This window comes from Camarhynchus parvulus, chromosome 1A (genome assembly GCF_901933205.1).
Source record: "Camarhynchus parvulus chromosome 1A, STF_HiC, whole genome shotgun sequence".
NCBI lineage: Eukaryota > Metazoa > Chordata > Aves > Passeriformes > Thraupidae > Camarhynchus > Camarhynchus parvulus.
The window spans coordinates 37,253,699-37,275,598 of record NC_044586.1 but is presented as its reverse complement, the minus strand read 5'-3'; the positions used below and the strand labels follow the sequence as shown (position 1 = coordinate 37,275,598).

Sequence of the window (21,900 nt, the reverse complement as noted above, 5' to 3'; positions counted from 1 at the left end):
CCCCTATGCCTTGCAGCCTCAGTCTTTGCAGTCAGCACAGATGAAAGAGATTGCTGGGGCTGGCATCAGTACAGACTTGTGCTGAGACTGGCCTCATTTAGTGCAAGTTTATTACCTGTGGAGTTTAAAAAGGATGTTCAGTGTAGCATGTCCGACAGGCAGGAAGCAAACTAAGGCTTGATTTTTAACTCTGGTTAATATCCAAGTATTTTGTTTTACAGGAACTGCTAATTTTTGTTTAATCTTTTCAACAGCTACTGAGCCAAAGGCAGCTGTAGTCATAACCTCAGTAAAGAGGCTAAGATCTTGTGTAGCCAGCAGGGGTATTCTGGGTTTAAAGGAGTATAATCTGGTCAAATGAAGAGGCAGTCTGGTCTAGTGTTGGTAATTTCTGTTCATTTGAAGAAGGTGCATTGGTTTATAAATTCTGCCATTGCGTGGGAGGAATTTGAGGATAGCAGTGGAACTGACAGCAGGCAGTCCACACTGGTTTAATTTTATTCTGAGCATAATGTTAGTTGGCATGTGATGAGATCAGAGTTTCTATATAGATGTTAGCTGAATTTATTAATCCTGCTGGTATCCTTTTGGTAGCAGTCCTGTCAATGTTTCTGTTATAAACTTTGTTTATTAGTAATAACTCAGCCATAAAAGTTCTCTCTAGATTGAAATGTAGGGAGCAAGTTCTCAGCTGAGATCCAAGAACATTTCTCTTTTCCCTAAATTTTGAAGGAAGTTGTTTTGGCTAGGATTTTGTTAGAATAAGATAAAAGGATTTGGGGCATATTTTACATTTCTTTCACTAAAATACAAGCAAACATTCTATAGGCAATCATATTCTTTACTGTTTTTATATATAACAAAAGTAAGGAAACAGACAGTAAAAAGATGTTGTGTAGAATTTGACTAGCTCTCCACATGTGAAAATATGACATAATTCCCCATCTCCTCAGCGAAGGGATTCTGTTTTACAGTTGGCAATGACTGTATTGTTACTGGCCTGGTTTCATCTCGGATGCAGTTAATTTTCTTCTAGTAGCTGGTACAGTGCTGTCTTTTTCAATTTAGTATAAGAATAATGTTGATAACATACTAGTGTTCTAGTAGTTTCTGAGTAGTGCCTGCCTCAAGTCAAGGACTTTCCAGCTTTCCACACTCTGCCAGTGAGGAGGTGCACAAGAAGCCAGAGGGAGCATGGCCAGGACAGCTGACCTGAACTGGTCAAAGGGGTATTCCATACCACAGAGTGTCTTGTTCAGTATATAGGGTGGGGGGAATTTGGACAAGCAGGGCTGATCACTGCTGGGGGACTGGCTGGGCACTGGTCAGTGGGTGCTGAGAAACTGCTCTCTGCATCACTTGTCTGTTTGGTGGAGGTTTATTTCTCTTTGTTGTCCCCCTTTTCATCACAATTATTATTACAAAGTTATTTTTATTGATGATATTGTTATTGTTATTATTCTCTTCCTATCTCAACCCATGGGGTTTACCTTCTTTCTGATTCTCCACCCCATTCCACTGGGATTAGTATGTGTGAGGGAATGGCAGTGTGGTACTTAATTTCTGACGGGTTAAACCACAAGTTGCACTCTTCAGGTAACATGTAGGCATCTCCTTATTAAAAAAAATAAAATACATGTACAATACATTTTTAGATCATGGATTCACAAATCTAATGTCTTGTATATAGTAGTCCACACCAGAGAAGGATGCAAGCATTCTCCTTATAGTCATTAACACAGGAAGCCTGCAAGGGAAGATTCAGTCCAGTTTATGGGCCTGTAGTGCTTGTCAGATGTCTTGAAAAACAAGGATGAAGATGTCAAATGACACTTGTTTGTCTCCATTCTCCTTTAGTTTCTATAGCTACTTTGGATATTTTGATGCAAATAAATGACCCGCAGACCACTGTAGCTGTAGGGCATTTGGGGGCTGCAGTGGTGACATGGTCTAAACCCTGGAACACAGCAATATTTGTGAACAAACAAATCTGAGGGTTTAATATGAGGTAACCTCCTCTTTGCTTAGGTGATGAGAGAATAAAAGCAGGACTGCCAGGGGGCCAAGTGTCCCTCCATGGACCTTGTTGAAAGCCAAAATATGTAGGGATTGAGAAAGATACAGGTTTTAGGAATGGAAGCACAGAGGTGAGTTGTTACATCAGAGTATGAAACTTTGTTAGCTTCTGACAAGGAATATTTCTGTTGAAATATTCTCATCAGAAAATAGAGTTTCAGGTGCAAATTAAATTTTGAGCTGAAACTACTTGGTCACTTAGAAGACATTTTCTTCATGGAAAAACCCAAGATGTAATACTATATAGTCCATGATGGGCTAATATATCAATAATCATCTTTCCTTTGAAAAGGTGATGTTATCTCTCCTTCAGTGAAAAGAAGTGTCTGTGGGAAGTGTGTGTGGAGCAAGGGGAGGAGACAGAGGTGCATGTGAATTTTCCAACTGGATTGAACTACCCAAGACCTGAACCAAATCCAAATTTTTCAGTGGTGTACTGAGATACAGAGCACTAACCTGTTCACACGTTTGAGATGGAGGGCAGGAAGGAGGCACTCACAGAGATACCACACTCATGTGAACCTTGCAGACCAACTGTGGAACTGGTGTAAATTGGTCTGGCTCCAGTGACCTGGAGCTATGCTAAGTATGCATTAGGGGTTGGGGTGCATTCAAGCATGTCTTGCTTTGTTTGCATTCATTCAGAAATTGTGCCAGTATCCAAAACATGACATGAGCATATGTGTTAGGATTTAAAAATATAAATCTGGCTGATTTTAGATGTGCTGGGTTTTTTTTCCTTTGTGTTAGTTATTTATGACACTGGAAAGTAGAAATTAGCATGGATCCCAAGGAAGTGTTTGATCTAAAATAAGGGAAATTCCTTTAAAGGGGAATTTTTTCAGGGGCTGATTGTTATTTATTTTATTAAGCACATAAGGGTTGTTTGGATTTGTGTTCTGCCTATAATTCCTGTGTTTGGAGCAGAGCTGGTGGGAAAATGGTACCAGCAATTTATGAAAGGTGATACTGTGTCAACAGATAGGCAATGGGTTAGGACATGTGACAGTAATCTTCCATGGCATTCAGAGCATTCAGACCATATGCTTTAAAGCATCAGCAAAATACATGTCAGAACCACTTCCTCTCCATGCCCTGCTCCCCAGGACCACAGTGGGGGGACACCAAGGAGTGGAGCTGGGGCGCTGCTTTGCAGTCCTCAGCACTGGGGTGCTCTCTAGAAAGGAAATGGGCTGGAGGAGGGTGGAGGGGAACTGCAGGGCCTTCTCCCAAATGAATGAATCAATGAAATTCAGACATGTGAGTAGGTGAATGGACAGGCCAGCAGCCGTGTGACATTAGCAGGACCTGCTGGGCTGCTGTGAGGTTTGCTCATGAATATTTAGTGCCTGTTTTTTGGAGGGTTTTCTGCAGTGAACTCATGGGAAAAAATGGCAGAAGCATTGTCTATTGTTTCTACCCCTGCTTTTCTGCACTGTCCTGGTTTTCATCTATAGGTTGTAAGAGGCTTTTAGAAACATGGTATGTCTTAGTGTATATATTTTGCAGAGATAATAAATGCTAAAGAATTTTAGAGAAATCTTTTTGTCTTTGGAGGCTAGCATTAGATTATTTTTCAACTCAGTAAAGCTCCTTGTCAAGACGTCCCATCTCCACCTGCTGCTTTTGCTCAGTGAATGCAGGGGTTGCAAGCACAAACTCAAGTAAAAAAATTCAAGAGAATAATTTGGTATCCCCAACAACATACAGCCTGGGGGATCGTGGGAAACCTTCTTTGTACCTCTTAGGCTCAGTCTGGAAAACTGAAAGTTCAGACAGGAGGAAGCACCTCAAACCACAAATAAACTGTTCTATCCATTTGAAGGTAATTGGCCAAAACCTGGTATTTTTACTGAGGCAGAACTCTCACTGAAGTCGTTAGCTGGTTTGTCTGAGGAAGGGCAGAAGGTCTTGCTCTGGTGTTATATATTAGGACCAGCATTTCTGAACCTCCCACTGGTGGTTCTCATCTGCCCAAAAACCAGACTTCTTGGGAAGGGAGCAACAGTGGAGTCCTGTGTGGAGGCTATAAAATGGTCTACATTCTGTATTAATATTGATTTTGCAATCATAAAAGGAACATAAATGTTTTAAAATTAAACAATTTTCTGTTTAAATATCAAACATTGGGATTTCTCTTCTCCTGATTTTTAAATAAGCCCTGCAATCTAGTCAGCTAGTTTACAGTCATTTCTTGCCATGTCTTCTAGGCAGCTTTTTAGTAGCACACAAGCTTCCAGGCAGGAGAGGGTACCAAATAACTAATTGTATTCACAAGGGTTGTTTTCAAATGTGCATCACTGTTCATTCCTGTTGAGAGGTGTTCCTCACCTTTTGAACTTTCTGACTGGCAGCCCAGGTCATCCAAAGTGTCACACAGATTGATATTTCTGAGTTCAGCCCAGCACAGAGGGCAGTTACCCACTCAGGCCTCCTTGAAAGTTCAGTGACAGCTTCCGTAATTGAATAAGAGGTGACTCCATGTTTTATAAGCATCTCTCAACACAGTCATAAGTTTTATCAGTATGAAGTTTTAAGAGACAGCCCTTGTACAAACAACCTCTGAGTCAGTGCCAGCTCACAGCTCACTTCTGCCAGCAAGACCTCACCACTGACACTGGCTGCTGAATCCAAATACATGGGGAGGACTCCCTGGGAGGGGGGACTTCTCAGCTGGTTTGTGATAGTCCCCATATCTGGAAAAGGAAATGGTGACTTTATGCCTCTTTATATTTTTCTCTTCTTGGGCAAGAGGAGCAAACCAATCTCATGCAAGTTTGGAAAACTTTGGAGCTGCTTGTGCCAGTGCCTCATTGGCAGCTTGGACCTGCCGGTGTAGTGGCAGCTTTCAGTCTTGCCCGTGCACCGTGGCAGAGGAGCCTGGATTACCTCTGGCACTGTGTAACACCAAGCTCCCCAGCAGCTGGATGGCTTGGCCACGACAGTGCAGCTCCCCAGCATGAGTGGGGTTGGTCAGTTGATGCAGGGAAGCTGGTGGTGACTGCGCTCCTGCCTACTTTGTGCCTCGTCTGTGTCCTTCTGTGCAACCATCTAAAAGAAAGTTTCCTTTCAACCAGCCAGTAATACTCGCTGCCCTCCCTCAGCAGTCTCCAGTGCTGCTGCTTGAAATAGAGATATGTCATGAAACACTCATCATACAAAAAATTGCTTCAAGGCATTCCTCCTAGAAGTGAATTCTCTGGGATATATTTGGTCAGCTGAGAAGAAGCAAACTGTGCAAGAAAGTTCCCACAGTCACGCTTCCTCCTGAACCATGGAGCAGGATTTGGACAGACCTCCAAAAATAAAGCCATTTTTAGGGATATTTCTGCAGTTGCCTCTTGCTCCCTGTTAGGTGTGTCTATGCATGGTGGGGCAATCACCTTGGAAGAAGTGATGGGCAGTTGTGCAAAAGCCTCTGCCACCGACATGTCAAGCAGCGCATGATTCCTGACACGTGCACAAAGGGATGGAACATGCAGCCTCACCACTCACTACCCCAGCTGTGGCTCCTCAAAGCAGTTGCTGCTGTGCTCTGCTGGGCATGGCTCTTCCCCACCAGTATAAGCTTGGGAGGAGAAAACGAAATAGCCAAACATAAGTTTGATGTGGTGGGAGGAAGGTTACTAAAGCTGAATGTACTCCATATTGTGTCGAAGTGGATCAGGAATGTGTAGGATTGCAGCTTCCCTCTAACAGGTCTCCTCCTTCATGCCCAGCTTCATGGCTATGCTGAGAATTCTAAGGGAATGGAATTGCTGGGGTTTGTATTGGTGGTCACCTCAAAATGCCTGTCTGGGAGAAAAAGTGCAGAAAGGCTGAAGTTTTTTTGGGGGTACTTGCTACAGCTGTTGTAAATGTGGCAAGTCTTGCAAGTATCTAACTGGGGGCCTTTCCTTCCCCCGCTGATGGTCCCAAAATACTGCATTCTCACACGCAGTGAATAAAAGGGTAGATGGAAGATGTCAAACTCCCTGCAGAAACCATCAAGGTTGCTCAAGCATCCTGTATTCCTCCAGAGGAATAATTCCTTGCCTGTATCTGCCAGCACATTTTTCAGTGCTGTTTGTAGAGGAGAGAAAGAGGCAGCAACCCCACTACAAAGGAGGGCTGGCAAAGCAGGCGTAGACTGATGGAACAGCTGAATTGCTCTCATACTCCAGAGGAGGTGACAGGGAGGGCTGGCTGTGAGGCACACATCTTTCAGCAGTGAGTTGTTTGTCTTCTCACTCTTGATTGTTAATGACCATGAAAAGCTAGTGGGAGGCCAGCCATGACACTCGTTCTCTCTCTTGCTTTTAGGGATCCAAAGACTTTGGGATAATGAAATAAATGTTAGGTTGTCAGTCCAAAATAATAACACTTTACAAAATGAAAATGCAAATTTTCTGCAATATCCCTGAATAGCAGGTGGTATTTCCTGAGGTATTGTTTCTGACCTACAGGGGAATTGATATTATGAACTGACTGAGGAAAATGATTATGGTATCAAGCTCCAGCCATTAAAATAAAACAATGAGAGTATAGTAAACTAAATAAAGGAACAGGCAAAAGAAGGCTTGGATTTTGTGTATTTGTTGCTGGGTTTTTTTCCTAATGCTGTAGGCACTGCGTTGTGGTTAAGATGCAGAAATCCTCTTTTTACAGAAGAGGCAGCAGCAGAACAGAAAGAGGAGAAAATGTTTAAATTCAATTGCTTTTAAGGACATAAGCAGATAATATGTAATCATTGATAGCATTAGTATTATTAAAGAAGTAAAAATAGCTGGGTGTTGAATTAACTAGTACTTCTCTATGTCTAGCAAGCAAGACATTTACTCAAGCTGCTAACATGAGATCAGGAACAAACAAGCCTGTATTTCTGCTAACTAGATTTTTCTTTGAAAATAGGACAATCTGTTACTGTCAGTCAAAAATCACAGTTTGGTTTCTAATTTCCTATAAAGGAGACAATCTATTAGGTTTGCTGGTCTGCACTTCATGCAGTGTCATTTGTATCTCATTTGAGTGAAATCCATTTAAAATGATCTTATATACGTAATGTTTCCTCAAGTGTGTTCAAAACCAGCACCTACCTAAAGCAAAGACTGATAACTGATTTAAAATTTATTCTGAACATGCATTGCCTACATGCATATTCCTACATTATATACAATTTTATAGCTGAAAGATATATATATTGACTCACATTGCAGACCTCCTAGATTTATTTTCTTCTACTGCCACAGCCCTACGCTCTCTGCATGGAGCTACTCATGATACCAGCCCAATGTATTTGAGCTCGGTCCACTTCTCTAAGATTGTTCAAATAAATTTGAGATTTCTAGTTTTGTGCATCTGGTCTTGGTGGATTTTGTGTCAACTTCTTCAGTTTTTCTTGCTCGGAACTTACTGTTTGATTTCTCTGCAACACTCCTGTGTGGGTGTTCCTGCAGAATGGAAGCAGTGCGCTGTTTTCTCTGTACACCAGGGATGTGAATGGGGATGTATGTGTCCTCTGGGCTGTCAGATTATATAGGCTAACTGAGAAGCAAAGTAAATACCCCCAGGGATCCCTAGCTGCTGTGCTGGGACGCTCTTTTTATTTCTGATTCACTTAGAAAGAATGATTTTGTATGGTACTCAAGAAAGCATGGTACTCAGCACTCCCAGGTATTACTGGCCAGTGCTACAAGCCATGGTGTAAAATTTTAAGTGGGGTTTTCTAGCGGAGGGTAGGTTAATCTAAAGCTCCCTCGGCTGGATCTTCCTTACCAAAATTCTCAACAGTGCAAAATTATCCTGCATTATTTTTTCTGAAGGCCCTTTTCACTGTGCCTTACCTTCAAGGATGTGTAGATTCTGCTCTTAATCAGACAGGTGATCTGATGTCCGTCAGTTAGTCCAAGCACAGACATCATCATGTCATGGGATAAGCATGGATGTGAAAGGTTTGTCATCATGTATTAAGTCATAGTTAGAGCTGAGCCTCTAACTATGGTTAGAGGTCCCTCTGCGAGGGACCATTCAACCAATCCCAACCCAAGAGTTGGGCCCATCACACTTAGGATGGGAGAGGGAGGACACTGATGCTTCTAAGAGACATATGGAACTTACTTATTGGGTAGGTTGTCCCTGAGATAAAGAATATTTATTAATAATATCCCAATGTGGAGGTCTGATGAGAGTTCTGGCTTTCTTGTCAGTCTGGAAGTTGTCTGAAACTGTGATGATACATCTGGAAGACTCATGAAATCATCTGGTTTGGGCTTGCAAACCAATTTACAGTCAGCAAAGCACTGTCTTTTCAGTAGAGAATAATTTTTTTTTAAATAACCCCCCCCAGTATTTGTTAAGTAAAATAGAGCTAGACTATATCACTTTCATGAGCTATTTATTTGCTTATCTGTGAAAGAAAAAACTGCAATAGAGGACAATTCCACAGTTCAGAATGAGGAAAATAACCACAGATTGCAAAAGGCACATGTCAGCAAGGGCAGGCAGAAATTAGAGTGAAAAAATGTGGCTGAAAAGGCCACACATTTATGATGTAAATGCATCTAAATTAGCCCCAAAGACAGTCGTTCCTGAGATGAAAGGCAAAATGGCATGGGCAACTCCTTATCCCATCACTGTCTCCCACCCTTTTTAAGTGCTTGTATAATAAACAGTGAATATCCTGACTGTCCTGTTGCCAGCGCCTCCAGCCAAAAAGCTGAAGCAGACCCTCTTTTGCACAGACTGCTGTGCTGAGAGATGGCTGAAGTTCTTCAGGAAGAGCACATTCTCCTGTGGATCCTTCTGTCATCGGCCTTGTGGCTGGAGTAGAATCCTTTCCTCTCCAGAGCAGTACAGTCCCACGGCCTTTGCATTTCTGTTGACCCGTTTTGTGATCTGAGAAGACAAAGCTCTACCATAAAGCCTACAAAAATGCATCTGATCCTAAAATCTGAACAACCCACTGGTACCTAAGAAGATTCTTTCTAACCAAACTTCCCAGTTGCTCTCTTAAAAACACCACAAAACCCTCAAAATATGTCAGTAATGCACACGCTTTCAGAGCATGGAAGAAGCCAAAACTATGACAACAATACAGCCATCTAGTGAGCTTGGTGGACAAAAAGAAATATGAACTATGTGTTTCTGTTTTTCCTCTCAGTTCCTTGCACATAAATGGCAGTGCAGAGAACTTGTTCCCATTTGTGTGTAAGCAGAGAAGGTGGTATGTGTTTGGTCCCACTCTTTCTTGCCATCTTTCCTTGCCACTTTTCATTCCTTCTTCTCATCCCTTTACATCTTTCCTGCTGACCACCAGCAGAAGGACCTTGCTCCACACCATTGCCCTTACCTGTCAAAATCTAGAGTATCAGAGTATCTTTGGCCACATTGCTGCCGATGCTAGAATAATCTTGCAGCTGCTGGTAAGCAATCTGGTGCTGGTATAATATCTGATCTCACCAAGGTGGATTATGTTCAGCTGCAAAACAAGCTCCTATCTACCCAGCACACCTAATTCCCAGAAAGGGTATGCCTCTCTGTGCCAACTACAGCAGCATTTGGAGGCCAGCTCTCCTCCTCCTTCTTTCATCCAACAATCTGCTTTCACCTCTGCTGCCAGGACCACCTAGCCACAATACTACCAACAATTTTTGGCATGTCCCAAACCACAGAGGTTCAAAGCACAATAAAATGTAACTCATTGGAAGATGGAAGCATTTAGCTCTTTCAGTAGACTCTGGAATTTAGCAGAAGGGCAGAATTTAGCCAAGGAGAGAATTTAGCTATGTTTTTTGCAGCATGAAAAATTAGGTTTTGTCACTTCAGCAACAGAAGCAACAAATTACAGGAGAGTTTTCAGGAACTGAGAATCAATATTCATCAGTCGTATTCTCTGAAACGACCTGCATTTGCTAAAATGTTCACAAGCCCTCCCTAGCAGCCCTAACATATAAAAGCAGGCTGCTCTCCAAGTGGCAGCTGATGGAGCTCTGTGAGTGAGGAAGCCACGTTAAGCTTTACAAGGGAGTGGGGCTATAGCAGGGTGCTCCAGGCGCTGCATTCTTGATGTGGTGTCAGGTTTCAGTACTATTATGAAAAAATCTGCAGGGGATTTGCGTGCATACCTTACACACATACCTTTGATGTTCACATTGTTAGATCCAAGCAACAAATAGGATTTTTAGGTCACATGTAGCTTCCTAAAGGCTGTTAAATAACTATGGCTAGACAGTCAGGTCTAGCCATAGTTAGTCCTGCAAAAGGTCTGTCCTGCAAAATTACAGTCAAATTCTTATCTCCTACATTGGGTTAAATTCAGAGTCTGATCATGGATGTAAATAGAAAAACTCCAAAATTACACCAGGATTATAAAGAATCTCTGTCTTCCTCCCTCTCTTCCCCCTTTTTCATTGTCTTTCTGATCAAGGGAAGCATATGTACTCGAACACTATTCATATTTCTGCTGCTGTTGAGAGGCTGACAATAGGATATCAGCAATAGGATAGATGTTGAGTTTGCCATCATTTAGTAAATGGGTTCTGACTATATTTTAAAAAAAGATGTTTGCTACTGTCTTTTAAAATACATTATAGTGTTGCCTGGATTTCATAATGATGCATGTGATGAAATTGCTGTAATTAATTGCTGAAATTGCTGAAATTAATGAGTAAAATCACACCAGAAATGCAATGGAATGGTGGGGTTTTTTTCTGCTTTGCAAGATGGACCTAGGAATCATTCCTTTGGACATAATGAATGTAATTTCCATTTAAAAATAAGAATATGAATTGAGTTCAGTATTTAACATACCACACACCAGAATGATCCCAAAATATATAAAGCCAGGAAGTGGATTAATTGCAGCAACTCGCCACCAAGCCCCTGGTATATTTCAAGTACGTGGAAAATGTATTTCTATTTTGGACACTGACTTCTTTATGAAATGATGCCAGAATGTTGGCAGTCTGCTTGGACTCTGACAGACACTCTTAGCTGCATCAGTGTCCTGAAGGCAGTAATAATTACCAAATCTATTTGATAGACAGACAGCTATCAGACATCTGTATATCCCAGACACACAAAAACGTCCCCAGCCAGCCATGTGGCTACCAGTGAATCTGCTCAGACAAAGAAATTCAAGAGAAATGCCTCAGGCCAGATCCTCAGCTGCAGAAAATCAGCCAGGCACAGGCGATTCGCCTTCCTTGCCCTGCGTGCTTTTCTTTGGAGGAAAACCCTGCCCAAGCCGTCAGAGGGCAATGGGAGGTCAGGCAGGCAATGGGTTGAATGGGAAGGGGAAGCTCCTGCAGGAGCTGAGGGCTGTGCCTGGGGCTGACCACGGAAGTTCTGAACAAGATGCTTTATATCCCTGAAGGACTAGAAATGGCTGTGCAAAATGGCTGCCTAAAATCCCTTGTATCCTTACCCTAGTTTGTGCAGGTGAGGGGGCAGATAGCTCTTCCTACCAGTTCCCAGTGCTGTGTCTGTTCTCCGTGAGCTGAACAGTGCCTGAACACAGGCAGCTTCCAGCACTGCCCTACAGTTGTCTGTGCTGTGCAGCTGGGAGCTTGCTTTCCTTCACCATCTTGTCCTCTGCCATGTGACAGGTGTTGTTAAGGAAGCAGCACAACCCAGGATTCTTCCTTCTAGGCAGTCTGGAGGAAAGGTGGCATAGATACAAGCCAGTCAGAGGTCCTAGACTGGGTTGCTTTCTCCTGTTGGTGAAGTCTGAAGGTTTTCTGGGCTGATTGCAGTCTGTTGCACCTGCCTTCCCACAGCGCCCACTCTGATGCTGTCCTGCTCTGGCTGAGATGTGTCTCACTAAAGCAAGAAGCACAAATCTCTGGAGGCAGCAGTTCTTGTAGTATGCAGCCAAACTGAAGAGACATGCCACAGACTGCCACTGGGAAATACCCAAGGGAGGTCACAGACTGCTTGGCTCAAGTCTCACAGCCTTCAAGGTAGCTTGAATGGCTGCCTGTCCAGAGTGGTGAAGGTGCCCAAGAGCCAAGGGCAGTGCGTACTGTATTTTCATCAGCATTCTCCTTCTTGAGGAGAAGCACAGGTCCAGGCTGTGGCATGGCCATTGCATCATCGCCATGGTGGAGGTGCATAGCCAGGGACAGAGTTACCACCTGATACTGCTGGGACACTGCTGTAGTCCCAGGTCTACCCAGTGGAGCAATTTACCTTTTGTTTTCAATCACTGCCACTTCTGTTCTTTGACCATTCCTGTTTCTAGGCTTGGACCTGTTGTTAGCAGAAGCTTTCATAGGCCTGGAAATTTTTGATTGATTGTTTGTATCTAAGCCTACATTGTGGAAAATGGGCTGCACATATTTCAGGTTTCTAAATGACAGAAGGACACTGTTACTGAATGAGTTGATGTCTTTGTGACCTTAAAATTGAGAAGAGTGAACATCAGCAGCCATAAAGGGAAACGTTACCTGACAACAGTTACATTTTGAGCAAAACCACTGGAGTTCAGAGTTCACTTTCCAAACAGCAGTGGATTTTGCAGCAGGTTGGCTTGTTTGGGACTTCCCTATGCTATTTATTCTGTAACTTCGCTGGAGATCAATGCAAAAGTCAAGAGTATTCAGGAGCTCCTGGCAGTCAGGTCCAGAGTTGAGTCCACTGCTGACAGTCCTGCAGTTCTGATAAGCTCCATGCAGTGGTTCCAGTGGGAATGACTTCTGCAGCAGAAAGTGCCCTGGGGTTTTGGTCCGTATGGCAGGAGGTGCCTGGGCAAGAAGAGAGAGAAGACTCTAAAACCAAAGTACTAAAACCAAACCAAACTCTAAAACCAGATTGTAATGTGAAACAGTGCTTTCCACCTCTAGGTCATCAATTCAAATCTAGCCTGTTTGGCAGTGACCAAAAATGATTTCCACATGGGCCAAGAAAAACGCATGGTGAACACAGGAGTTGCTGTATCCAAACAGACAAGATAGTCTGGAGATGAACAGTTGCACAATAGTTATTTGTCTGGACAGGTCTGCAAGGTATAAAGCTAAGCCATTTCCTATCAGTTTATCCCTGAATAATGAGGGCTTGGTTTCTTTGCAAATAACTTATAATTTATTTCTGTCTACTAAAATGTAAGATTTTTTTCTTTGGGCTATAGCTAAGAATGACTGAAACCTCCCCTCTGGTTTTCTCAATAGTCTGTCTGTGTAGGGAGTTATAAATAGACACATATGACGTTTGCCAGACAAAAGAGACAGCTCATGTTTCCTTAGGTGTATATCAAGGAAAACCTTGATCAATGCTGAACTGTGTGCTAGAATTATTCTGAGACAGAAAACACTTCTTAATATTTTAGCAGCAAAATGCACAGGGTGCCAAACTAAACTTAAGCAAAATGCATCAGGAAAGCTTATCAAGTGTGTGACAGATGATAATGAAGTAACAGGGAAACCCCACAGAGCAGCAGTGACTCCGAAGAAGAGCAGTCAGCAACAGAAGATATTTCAGCTGACGAGTTGTATTGCTTTTCAATAAGAACACAAATTTAAACTTTGTTTATTGTCTTGAAACACAGATACAAGGTCCATTAAATGGATATTTCATAAGCTGCACTGCCCTAAATATTTTATGGAAATGTAACTAATACTGGCTATCATTATAAAGCTTAGAAGCATCTATGAAGAACACTGAACTAACTGCTGCTGTGCTTTGAATTTTGATTATATCCTTGATAAAATCACTGGAATATTGTTGTGCTTGAACTAACAGTTCAGCTAGCAGATGAATAAAAATGATGGATTTTCCCTTCCTGTTGTAACCATTAAATTTGTACTTGTTGAGATCTGTAATGGTGGGAGTAAGGTTGGATCAAAGCAACTGAGAAATAACGGATTATATGAGCATAAAAGAAAACAGAATTGGATTTTTAAATACATTTCTTTCACTGTTTTATTCCTCCCAGAACATAAAACCATTCCAAACGAGTGGTTTACGGATATTTTGTAGTGAAGGTAGCTTTCTGTAAACAAAATATATGAAATCCTAACCTTGATGAAGTCAGTTTCTTGACTTCCATTGGATGTATACATGCATAACTGGGTATATGTGCCACTGCCTGAATTTTAGGACTACCAAAAGAGTAATTTGAAGCAGTGTGCTTTGAATTTGCCAAATTAAATACAAATTTTTATGCCAGTAAAATAACTATTAAAAGTCACTCTGTGTACTTGGAAAACTTTGAAAAGTTGGGGGAAAGCTCTCTGCTTTCCCCAACAAGTGGAAAAAAAATACTCTTTATCATCGACTAACTGATGCAGTTTCTGACATGTTGCAGACTTTTCCAGCATCAGTCAGGGAAAGTCAGTTTAAAAGCTAATAAATATTTTTGCAATTATTTGACTTTGTATTAAAAACTCAGAGGAGTGCCAAGTAGGATAGAAAATAAAGAATAGTTTCACAGATTTTGCCAGAATTCTCCACAGATTACTATTAGCCTCATTTATGAGACTGCACAGAGAGCTGTGAAATCTCCTTTGAACTCTAAGGGCCAGATGGTTTTGCTGTTAGATTCTAATGACCCACAGCAGTGTGCATACACAGACACTATGGTTGCCAGTTGACTGCAAGCATGTGAGGGAGGCAGGAGGATTCATGACCTGTACTTCCAAAACACAAGTCCCCTCACTGCTGATGGGATAAAAAAGCAGTTCTGCTACTGCCTCAAAAGGGAGATTATTCCTAAAACAAGCCATGAGCATACCTGGACCTGAGGAGTGAATGGCAGGCACATCGTCCCATGCAATTTCAGGAAGATTTCTGCTGATGATCAGGAGGCTGCAAGTGGCTTTTGCTGGAAGGTGAGGGTTTCCTGGCAGTCTGTGTGGGCCACTGGTCCCAGCACTGTATCATTCTGTGCTGGAAGAGGAGAGAAAGGCTGGGCTCAAACCAATTAAAGCTGTAGGGCAGAATGGTAGTTACTCTACTGTCATATGGAACTGTTTGTAAGACATGATTTATTTTGGATTATATTGGTTTCAACTGGTATAATATGAACTTCCTGATTTTTCAAGGGTATGTAGACAAAAAGACCAAATATGGTTTTACTCATCTTTTAATTTAGAGCTACAAGTGTTTGGATGACCTATGAAATTATTTTAATGATCTCTGCACAACAGAGAGCTGTCAGCACTATAATTGTCATCCTAACTGGGTATTAGTTTCCATCATGGCCATTTAGTCTCCCCAGCAGAGCTACCTCCATGCAAATCTCTTATCTGTGTCAAGCTGTTGGAAAAAAACAAAGAGTCACTGTTGCCAAGAAGGCATCAATCAGACATCTTCATAACACTCAGTTTGTAGAGGAAGACACAAACAGAAAATCTAAGAGCACTGTGTGTGTGCAGCTTGCCCTTGGAGCTTCAGGCATAGCAGCCAGGGGATGATTTGAATTCAAACCAATGTTTTTATTTCTGATCATTAAAAATGTGTTCCAGCATTGCTCTTACTAGTTGATAAAGATTTACCCTTAACTTTCCATTTTCCTTCCTTAGCTTTGTGACACTAGGAAAAATCACAGGGTAAGAAGTACTTCTGTGAATGATAAGTGTGACAAATTGAATTTGATACAACGTTAGACTGCTGGTACAAGATGAATATGAACTCATCACATGAGACTGCTGACTGCTCTTTTGTTCTCATGTAGAAAGCAAAGAAATTGTTTGACCAGCATGAGCTGTAAGGATATATGTATGATATTGACATAAAGCAAATCAACAGAATTTGAAAATAAGAAAACAAAATGAGGAATGTGTGACTGAGGAGGAGTGGAAGAAGTGTAGAAGATAAACAGTTGGGCTTTTCACATTCAAAACTTACAGCAAAGATAAAACCATCAAAATTTTGTGTATTCTCCTTTTCAGGCATTTTGTGGGGTTTTTCCTATTCAAAGTTAGGAATATTATCCTCAAGTTTTAAATTATTGTCTTCTGCCTTAGCTCATATACTCAGTATTTTAAGCACGGCAAAAGAAATACTGCTGCATTTTGGACTTGTTCTTTTTTGGTAGACATTTAAATGACCTTGTCATAGGATTTTTCCAGCACTGTAGCTTGTTCTTTCTGTCTCATACATATTTAAAAAAGATATCTAGTGTTGACTTGTACTTGCATATGATGTAAAAAACCCTGAAGTTTGCTTTCGAGTGTATGGAACATCAGCTGGTGCCCATGCAGTGTACAATAGCTGTTTTTCAAACTTAGGATAAAAATGAAATGTGAAAGCACTGTGTTGTACTAATCTCCTCTTAAGATGGCTAACATAAGTGAGAGAGCCTCTGACAGCGTAGAAGTTCTGCCATCTTACTCTGCAGGCTCCAAGCAGGGACAATAGATCATAATTCAGGGCTCTCCTTTCTTGCTTACAACTTTTTTTTTGCCCCAGAGCACCTATTTAAAGCCTCTTGTCCATGGCTATCTTACAGTTCCTGTCTTTTCCATAACCAAGGCAGATTGTCTTTCTTTCCAGATAATTGAACATGCAGATGCAACACTTGTGAATCAGAGGTGTCACTTTCAAAGCCCTGAAAAGATCTTTTAATGCAGTAAACAGAACGTTTAGCAAGTTGAAGCATTAGTATCTACAGTGTGTCAAAATGGTTCCAAAGGCATCGCATCCACAACAGTTAAAGAAATTAAAGAGGTACTTAGAAAATTTCTTGTTATTCCTGAGCACCTCAGTTCTTCTGGTCAGGGTACTCTGAATCACAGGCACTAGTCCTCAGAAGACTGGACCTTACAGGATTTATATGTCCAGCCACATTCCCACTCAGCCAGGCTGAAGCATGAAAAGCAGTGCCTTTGAGAATTGGCACTTGCAGTGATTCAGCTGCCACAAGCCGAAGCCCTCAAAGTGACATGAGTGGGCACGGCTCCCAGTGTGTCAGTGTGTGTGCCACTGCCACTGGCTGAGGGACTGAGCCCTGCTCCTGGGCTTCCATAGCTAAACCTCTTCCATTTAAGGCAGCAAGCATAACATACGCTGAGCTCCAGATCCCAAGCCCAGGGAAACCTAGCCGGCAGTGAGCAAGCCCTGCCAAGGAGCTCTCGACATGAGGCACTAGGATAGCAAAGGTCTTGAATGATTAAAATTCTTGAAAGCCTTGGTCAGTATCACAGACAGTTTCCACTGGGCAAAGTACAATATTTTCCCTCTGCTTTTTATGAATGGCTGGATAGGGTTGTGCTGGAGTCAGAGTTCCCTGTGGAAGCCATTCATAAAAATAGCAAAACAAAACAAACACATGTAAAAAAAGCTTTAAAGGTCCAGTCCAAAGCCACTGGGTGCCAGAGGCTGGGAAAACATGCTGGCAGCTCAAGCCCCAGATATCACTGAAAGTATTCAAGGGGCTTTTTGGTGGTCTGAAAAGTATGAACTGCTGTGTAGAAGGGCAGCTGGTAGAATTACTGTGACACATACTAGGCAGAAAGCCAGAGCTGGCCTTGTTTCAGACATTGTCTTTCCTCTCATTGAAGTGTCAGGACCTAATTCATGGAAAATATGGTGAGTTGGCAGCTCTTTCAGAAGATTTCATTGAGTTACAGTGAGTGAGAGTCACATGAACATAGAGTGCACAGCCAAAAATCTATGGGGCTTTCTGAGCTGGAGAAAACAGTCAGCCTCTAAAAATGTCTGTGGATTTCATGTGGTTTGGGAGTAGACACATGTACAGGTGTAATCAACAGGCAAAAGGAAAGAAAAGAAAGTGAAAAAATTGACAGATTACAGAAGAGCTCAGTGAGTTCTATAATTATGAGAGATTCCTTTAAAACAAATCATTCCTTTGTCCAAGAGCAGCAAATGTCCATTAATGAGTTCAGGTCCTGCAGTCCACCTGGAGAAGGCATCAATAAAATGTGTGCCTTGATAATAGTTTCTCCATTGCAAGGGAATTTAATGGAAAAGGAAAGGGTCCACCCTGAAGTTTAAAGACAGACCCAGTCATCAGATAGTTTTTCTTTCCTCTCATATTTATTTGAGAGTAGAACTTGGAGACTGTTATATACAAAAATATAACAGCAGTAGGATTCTACTGATTTAGAAAAAGACTGAAAATAAACGAAGCATCTCTTGTAGTGGGCAGCCAAATTTAATCAGTTACATTTAATTTACACTTTCATTGATCCTTCCTACTGAAATATTCCTCTGAAAGGCCAGTTACACTAAACTGCTTATTCAGAAATATTCCAGTTATTTCCTACTACACTGTCGTGAAAATTAGGTTTTTGGCTGTGCAGAGGGATGGCATGTTGGCTTCTGCCCAAGAAAGGCACTAAAATCATGGCTGGGATTAGGAAAAAGCAGGAAGGAAGGGCAAGAAGAAAATCATTGGGTGCAATTCATAGACTTTAAAAGCAGAATGTCCGGGGGAGGGAGGGAGGCAGGCAGCAACTTTGTCCCACTGAAGAAAAGCCTTTTTGTTGTTTCTGTGTCGGGATTTCATCCTTTATCTGTGGTCTTATTGTTCCATGCTGCTTCCAGCCCCCACAAGGGTCATCTCATCATCTGGGCAATGCTGGTGTATTTTAAGCATGTCTGTATTTGTTCCTTAATTGGTACTCCTCTTCTCCTGGGTGGGGATGAAGCACACTGGCACCTTGGTGTGTCTCCTGACTCATGGGAGGACCGTGTTTCCCAGTCCTGGATGGGACCAGCCAGGAGAGAGACTTGCTGAGGATCCATGGTGGTGCCACCAGGTCCTGCGTAGGCAGGTGGACGCACCCACCCTGGCCAATGATGGTCATCCCTGTAATCACATGAATAGGCTTGCAACGATCAGCACAGCATCAGCTTCATGCAGCTGAAAGTCTCAAACCAGAACTCACAAGGGCTGGAACCACTGTCCATCCCAGTCTCCTTGGTTTTGGCAAGGGTGGCTTTGGTCAAGTGGGAAGCCGTGGCTCAGGAATGGGGTTATGTGTCCTTCACCTGTCTGCCTGAACTTTGACCCTGCCCGTGATGAATAGGGAGGGCTCCCCCACAGCAGGACACTCCGCTCACAGCTGAGAATGTTGTAAGAGAGCAGCAGCAGTGGAGACAACAAAATCCAATTATAAAATCAGGTCACTCTCATGGTCTCATAAGTTAAGGCAACAGTACCGTAGAAGAGCCGAAAGATGTAACATGCTAAATTAAATTTCACTTTGGTTTTAATTGTACAAGCTTAACATACTCCTCTTCATCCACACTAACGTGAACTACTTCAGAGCAAAGTTGTAGATAGGTATAGAAGAGGCTGAATGTGAGAGCTGGCATGTTCATCTCTCCATTTCTGACTGTGGGCTTTTTCTGTGTTTTATTTCTATTGCTGAAAATATTTTTCCTAGCACTCATAAAATCACAGTTAAGTGTTTTCACTTAATTTTGTTTCTCACTGTGCCTTTGTTTTACTTTTCAGCCTCAACAAGTGGTTCAAAAGAAGCCTGCTCAGGTAAGAAAAACTAATTTAAATTATTTAGACTACTTTAAGTGAAATAATTTTTCAATTGGCCTCTTCTACTGTAAAGAAAGAAGGCAAATGTATCAATTGTATGAGCTGGGGGACAGCTGCTGGCTTGCTGGGCACAACCACCAGAACAAGTCATGTGGTAGCCCTGGAAAGAGAGAAGGAAGCAGGGAACAGTGCCTGCTCAGAATTGTCCTCCTTCTGCATTGGTCACCTTGCAGTGATAATGCAGACACACATGCTCACTTCTGTGGTGTGAGTCCAGCATGCAATAAATATCTCTCTGTGTCCTGAATGTGAATAGGTGGGAACTGCATTGCAGCAAGAAGGGGCATATGCATGAAACCCATCTCTCTGCTTTTCTTAGTGTTGCATATAGGCAAAGCCTTATAAAATAAGAGTCTTCGTGAAATCATGGCTCAGGCCTGCTACTTAGGCTGAGTAGAGGGGAACCGTGGGAGAGTGACTCAGCTGGAATAGGGGTAGAGAGATGTGAGAGACATGAGAGACATGCAGGGTGATGGCCACATGTCCACATCGTGGTGTATGGTGGTTGGTGGCCTTGGGCTTGTTGTACCTTAAAACTATGCAAACCGGTAACCCGCTAGCTGCTTAAAAAGGCCTTGGTTTTGCAATAAAGCAGCTCTCCTTTGCACTGCCTGGGGACTCTGCATTGCTGTACATCGTCACACTAAAGGACTCTGTAAATCCACAAAATATAGTAGGCTGAACTTGGTAACCAGATTGGATCCGTCATAAAGACTTAACACATTGGAACTTTTTGTGTTGGGTAGTATTATTCTTTTTTAACACTTTGAAAAAGATGCAAGCCACAAGGTGTCATGAAATCAGTCAAACGCTGCAGTTAAAATCAACTTCATTTTCTTCTCCCAGCTTGCCCAGTGTTAAAACCCCCAAGAACCTAACTCTAACACTTTGTTGTATGTACACCAGCAGAGAAAAACCTCTGGGCATGGGAGTAAGTCCATGACTGCTGAGCAGAGTCCATGGGCTGTGCTGCTGTACCTCCATGTACATGAATGATAGCTTAGTCAAGAGCATAAAGGGTCCATTGCTCTTCTTCCAGGAAAGAGGTCTACTTTTAGAAAGGAATAATACTTCAATTTTTCCACCTTATGGTTCTAATACATTATTATACAGTGTACATTGTCATAATATCAACTGCAGTCTGAATTAGGAACTGTTGCATACAAAACAGAAAACATCCTAGCTATGAGTTGAAGGGGTAAAATGATGTAACTCTCCAAAGCATGTGCAGGAATCAGATTTCTACAAAAGAAATCAATACAGTTGTAGCAATGATGAATCCATAGCACAGCTAGTAATGTCTCTGAATGGTGCAGGTGACACAGAGGATGAATGTAGCAGTACTTTCAAGTAAGGTTAAGTTTTGTGAGGAGAGGTGATGTCTTTTGTTAGGCCAGCTTATGCTAAAAACAGCCTAAGTCCCACTGTGCGTGATCTGACTACACCACACAATTCACAACACACCAAGCTCTTCTAATAGAAGAGATTTCCTCTCCATGTCTTGCTTATATCCTTCAAATGTTACTGCTACAATCGAGCTATTCCTACTACAACATGGTAGTAAACCTGCTGGTGGGCACAAAGCTGGCTCTCTCTTTTGTGGCACCTGAGTGACAGGGAGGCTAAGCCCTGCTGCAGAGAGGAGACAAATCCAGGAGGCAGAGACTCCCGGGCAGCTGCTAATGTTGCCTTTTCCTGTGGTATGCATCAGAGCTCAGTCCCACTGAGGTCAGCAGGAAGAAGGGGTCTAGAGCTGATGGCAGAACCCATTGCTGCCAAGGGCCTTGTGGTGCTGCCAGGTTTCCAAGCTGCCCAGGCACTGACTCCTGCAAGTGCTTTGTTTCTGTAATAACCATGTGTAACCCTGGATGCAAGAGAGGAAGAAAGATCTGGGATTGAAGCTGGGCTGGGGTGTAGGAGGACAAAGAGGGGACCTGGACTCTGTTGTTTTGTAGCAGAACAAAGTAATGACAGATTTAATTGATGGTCAAATGATGTAGGCATTTGAACTGAAGCACTAGCATTCCCCATATGGATTTTCCTGACTGGTTGCTGAAGCAGTGATTCTGGTAGGGATGCTGAAGCGTGTGTCAACCAGCTGGATGCCACTGCTGCTGCAGCGGTGCCTCAGCAGCGTCTCTGTAGGCAGAGACAGAGAGTGGGACAAAGAAAATGAAGCCTTTTGACATTCCCATTAGTAATGGAAGTGTTTGTGCCGAAAGTGAGGAGCCACAGAAGAATACATGAAAGGAGAGAGAAGGCTGTTTAGATCTCTTCAGTTACCACAACTCAATAGTGAAAGAACACCTTAAATTATTTATATGCCATGT

General features: G+C 42.4%; 1 protein-coding gene across 3 annotated transcripts in view; it reads left to right on the top strand.

Moving 5' to 3' along the window:
* HMGA2 (high mobility group AT-hook 2) overlaps positions 1-21,900 on the top strand; it is a 112,346-nt gene that overhangs the window by 69,854 nt on the left and 20,592 nt on the right. For all 3 annotated transcript variants that reach the window (XM_030960531.1, XM_030960529.1, XM_030960530.1), the window contains exon 5: positions 19,475-19,507. In XM_030960531.1, the coding sequence (XP_030816391.1) occupies positions 19,475-19,507 (33 nt within the window). The remainder of the gene's footprint in view (positions 1-19,474; positions 19,508-21,900) is intronic.